The 5,081-nt window shown below is 55.6% G+C and overlaps 2 protein-coding genes across 2 annotated transcripts in view; one reads left to right on the top strand and one right to left on the bottom strand.

Moving 5' to 3' along the window:
• Window positions 1-450: 450 nt before the first annotated feature.
• Window positions 451-3,951, bottom strand: PTSG_01495 (uncharacterized protein; the record flags this gene model as incomplete). Its single annotated transcript, XM_004997414.1, has 7 exons — window positions 3,130-3,951; window positions 2,732-2,866; window positions 2,392-2,458; window positions 1,805-1,965; window positions 1,197-1,517; window positions 705-797; window positions 451-504 (listed from the first exon to the last, which is right to left on the bottom strand). The coding sequence occupies exons 1-7, from the start codon at window positions 3,916-3,918 to the stop codon at window positions 451-453; spliced, it is 1,620 nt and encodes a 539-aa protein (XP_004997471.1). The 5' UTR covers window positions 3,919-3,951.
• A 784-nt stretch (window positions 3,952-4,735) lies between these two features.
• Window positions 4,736-5,081, top strand: part of PTSG_01494 (uncharacterized protein) — a gene marked incomplete at both ends in the record, with an annotated part of 3,279 nt that continues 2,933 nt past the window's right edge. Inside the window, one exon of the mRNA XM_004997413.1 lies at window positions 4,736-4,841. Within this exon, the coding sequence (XP_004997470.1) occupies window positions 4,736-4,841 (106 nt within the window). The remainder of the gene's footprint in view (window positions 4,842-5,081) is intronic.

Here is a 5,081-nt window from a genome sequence, read left to right as displayed (position 1 = left end):
TGGCATTCCCAACACCGTATAATCGCAAAGCATGCGATTACTGATTGGCAGAATGGGTTATTTTTGTATCCGGAATTCGAAAGGCGGAAGCAAAAGCACCAATTATAACTGAATAGTACGAAATTTTATGATTCTCACAATATAGTGACCCGAGTAAGCCACACACATGGCTCCGCCCTAAACGCCCGTTCCCTTTTGTGTGTGTGCCCGTGTGTGTGTGTGTGTGTGTGTGTGTGTGTGTGTTGCATTCCATCACGTGTCATCGCTTGATGCATCCGTCAGCCGCTTGTGCAGCTCTGACAGATACTGATGCAAACAAAGTCAGATTCATGTGTGGGTGAGAATGTGTGTGCGTGTGACGGCAATAGAAGACCTGGCAACAGCAAAGTGTGTGTGTGTGTGTGTGTGTGTGTGTGTGTGTGTGTGTGTGTGTGTGTGTGTTGCATTCCATCACGTGTCATCGCTTGATGCATCCGTCAGCCGCTTGTGCAGCTCTGACAGATACTGATGCAAACAAAGTCAGATTCATGTGTGTGTGAGAATGTGTATGCGTGTGACGGGAATAGAAGACCTGGCAACAGCAAAGTGTGTGCGAGCGCGCACGCCAACACGGTAAACGCTGCAACACAACACCATCACCTCCAAAGCAGCCCCTACCCACCACCACCACTCTAACCACTACTCCAACCATCATCACCACCAACCTCTGTGGTACGCGTGTGCCCGTCCAGGCGCGCCATCTCCATGGGCGTGTTGCCGTCGCCGTCAGCGCCAAGATGAGCCAGCCCAAGACCAGCCTGCACAGCGGTTAGTTGCAGTGGTGACATGGACGTGAGTCGAGTCAGCAATTACGCTTGGGGTTGGGGTTGGCTGATCACTCAGAGGCAAGGAGCATGGATACATGCATGTGTGCATGCACGTACATGCACAAATATCAGAGAGAGAGAAAGAGAGAGCGCGCAAGCGCGCACACACACACACACAGAGATCACACACACGCACACACAACACAGATCACACACACACAACACAGATCACACACACACAACACAGATCACACACACACACACAACACAGATCACACACACACACACACACACACACACACAAAGATCACACACAGATCACACACAGATCCTCCACCTTCTCACTCCAACACCTCCCCATCTCCGCCATTCCCGTTGACCACAACGCACCTCGTCGTGCAGCCATCTGCAGACGTCCTCGTGACCGTAGATGGCCGCCTTGTGGAACGCGCTGTGGCCGTTGTTGTTGAGCAGGTGGAAGTCGACACCGTGACTGCGCAGCCATTCACACATGCGCACGTGTCCACCTTGCGCCGCCCACTGCACCGCGTTGCACCCAAACGCGTTGAGAGCGTGCACATCGGCCCCGTTGTCCACCAGAAAATCGCACACGGACACATGGTTTTGCCACACGGCCCAGTGCAGTGGCGGCGTGCCGTCCGTTGTTCTCGAATTCACATCCACCCCTCGATCAACAAGAAACGCACAGACCTGTGTGCGTGCGTGCGTGTGTGTGCGTGCGTGTGTGTGCGTGTGTGTGTGTGTGTGTGTGGGGGGGGGGGGTTAGACGATGGAAAGTGACGATGGAAAGTGAGGGAGGAGCAAAGCAATCGAGCAATGAATGCAATGGCATGGTTCGAAACCAAACGAACAACACACTCACATCAGCCTTCTATAATGCGTCCCCCCCCCCCAACACACACACACACACACACACACCCCTCATTTCCCCTCCGCAAAAACACCTCCCATCCCCTCTCCCTCCCTCCTACACGCACGTCCATGTGCCCGTTGCGTGCTGCCCAGTGCAGGGCGTTGCGGCCGCTCGCTGGCTGCGCGTGTGCCACATCACCACCTGCAACATCAACAAACCAGCGGCATATGTGCAGATGGCCGCCACCAGCCGCCCAGTGCAGCACCGTAGACCCGTGCCGGTCGCCTGTGCCAATTTGGAGTTGTTGAGTGATGGTGGTGGCGAGATGGTGTGAGTGCTGTCCGTTCGTTGACTGGCTTTTGGATGGTAATTTACCGCAACGGTAAAACCCAAGGGTACATGTACGGGCGAGGGTATGCTGGACAATACGCGGGAGCGCACACAGGAGTGGACACAGGAGTGAACACAGGCAAGCATTCACTCACAACACACACAGTCACTCACTCAAAAATACTCACTAAAAAATACTTAATCTCACTTCAAAACACACGCACACTCACACACGCACTCACTCACAACACTACACAACACTACACAACACAACACAACACAACACAACACAACACAACACAACACAACACAACACAACACAACACAACACAACACAACACAACACAACACAACACAGCACAACACAAAACACATGCTCACGTTGGTGGACGTCAGCGCCAGCTTCATACATGCGCTTGAGCGCGCCCAGATCGCCATCCTTTGCCGCCTGTTGAATGATCAAAGATAACAGGATTAAGGGCGTGCGGTCACGACAAACGCCGCATTGCAGTTCATGCCACACACACACACACACACACACACACACACACACACACACACACACACACACACACACGCATACACACGAGAACACACACACGCATACACACGAGAACACACACACACACACGAGAACACACACACGCATACACACGAGAACACACACACACACACACACACACACACGCACAATCGCAAAAGTCCCACGGCATCAACCAACCTGCAGCGGTGGGAGAAGCTTCTTTGCTTGCTCGCGCTGCTGCTGCGCATCCTTCCGCCACTGCTCCACAAGCACGTGCATGGCGCTGTTGCTCTGAAACGGAACAATTGGCGCGTTGGACAATGTCGCAGATTCCTGCATCACACAGCAGAGGGCGGCGGTTTGCACATGCGATGAAAGACCCCCCCCACACACACACACGCACGCACACGCACACATTTCGTGAGGGCACGCGCTGTGAGTGCATGAGGTAAAGTGAATGCGTAGTGGTGTTTGTGGCGCATGTCTGCCGAGAAACAGGACCACGATCCCACTCATGCTAACACTCATGCCAACACCCACACCCACATGTATCCCACCCATGCCCCCACCCATGCCCACATTTAAAGCTTGCGTACCTTCGAGTGTTCGTAGGTGTGCTTGTGAAAGCACTGCTGATGATCACGCAAACCGCGTAAGCCAGCGCAAAAGTGACCACAGTCCCGGCAGAGAAGCATGTCGTGCGCGTGCTGCTTGGCAACGTGCATGTGCGTGGAGATGTCAATGTCGTGCTTACTGTTCACGCCCACAAATGCCAACACGGCTTGCCCGCGCGCCTCCAGCTCGGCGGCAATGGCACGCGCAAACGCTCCAGCATCGCTGTAGCGCGCATGCTTCTCACGCCCAAAGTCCGTGATGGTGACCAGCTGTAGTGGACCTCGTACTCGCCCACGAGCCGGCCGCCCAAGTGCCAGGGTCAAGTCCCTCCCACCGGTTTCTGTCCCTGGGCTGCCCTGCATTGTAACGTCCGTGGCCGTGGTGCTGCCGCCGCCGCTGCTGCTGCCAGTGCGCTTGGCGCGTTTGCTGTCGTCCTCAGCTGCAAGGGCTGTGGTCGTCGTGCTTGCTGTTGAAGACGAGGGTGCTTTGCCAGCACCGTCACTCACACCACCATCGCGGCGCCGCGAGGGTGGTAGTGGTGGTGGTGGTGGTAGTGGTGGTGGCGTGGCAAGAAGGGCGACCAAGCGAGCAAACAAGGCTGAGGGGAGCCGCGAGGAAAACTGCGGTGCGCGGCTCTTGTTGCCCGCACGCAGCACGCTCGACGACTTCCCTAGCAGCTGCGCGATGGATGGGTCGCACGCCATCGCCCGTTCCCCACATACCGCCCTCACGCTCTCCACCAACAACGCACGCACGTCCTCCACACTCATGCTGTAGTTTGAGCTGTGTCCGCTGCCTTTTTGATTCTTGAACATTGATGAACATTTTCATATGATTTTCGGCAATCGGGCGCGCCAACAACGAACAACAACACAACGATGCTGACGCCACGAGCAACGAAGCAAAGCACCAGCCATCCCACCAGCACACGTCATCAGCACGACACAAGATGCCATGCATGATGATAGCACGACACAATTCACTGCCTGCATTGCTTAGGCTTCACAAAGACAGGCAAGGGGCCGGAGGCATGCAGGCCTTATGCAGCGAAGCTTAGCGAAGCCACTAGCATGTCTGGCATCACGCTTTGGGCAGAAGCAAGGTGAGAATAGCACCGTAACCTTCGTTGTTTGTTGCTTCGACTGCTGCTGCTTCTGCTCCTGCTTCTGATTCGTTTTCTCCTGCGCCTACATCGTCTTCTTGTGCATCAACATCGCCTTCTTTTGCGCCTGCGTCTACTCCTTCCACCCCTGCTTCAGTGCCACTGCACGATTGCTTTTGCGTTCGTTGCTTCGCTCATACACCACGCCCGACTCGCGCACGCAACTCACCCCGCACACAGGAAACGGCACGCGCTGAGCGAGCGTGCCAACGCAAGGCCTTCTCCCGTGCTTTCTTTATTCATTGCGTACTCCACTACTTGCACGTCTTCAGCATGGCGGGTCGGCTCATTTTGTTGAGGCATTTCCTCTGCTTCCATATCAGCTTCAACCACCGCCACAACCCCCCCCCCCCCCAAAGACAGCTGCACGCCTTCTCGCCTCCCCTCGGCTGTAATCAGCTCCGTTTCTCCTGAAACGCTCCAAGATGACGATGACATCTGCTTCCGTCCTGTGTGGTGCTGGGTATGCACTGCTCGCCACCACCCTGCTGCTCCTTGCAACCAACCAGGCTGGCCCGGCCCAAGCTGTAAGTCTGGTTTTGTGCGTGTGTGTGTGCGTGTGCGTGCGTGTGCGTTCGTGTGTGTGTGCGCGTGTGTGTGTGCGCGTGTGCGTGCGTGCGTGTGTGTGCGTGTGCGTGCGCGTGTGCGTTCGTATGTGTGTGCGTGTGTGTGTGTTTGTGTGTGCGTGTGCGCGTACGTTTGTGTGTGTGTGTGTGTTTGGTGTGTGTGTGTGTGTGTGTGTGTGTGTGTGTGTGTGTGTGTGTGTGTGTG

The sequence above is a fragment of the Salpingoeca rosetta genome (assembly GCF_000188695.1).
Source record: "Salpingoeca rosetta unplaced genomic scaffold supercont1.4, whole genome shotgun sequence".
In the NCBI taxonomy this organism is placed as follows: domain Eukaryota; class Choanoflagellata; order Craspedida; family Salpingoecidae; genus Salpingoeca; species Salpingoeca rosetta.
Note: the sequence above shows the minus strand (reverse complement) of the source record. Positions and strands in the feature narration are given on the sequence as shown.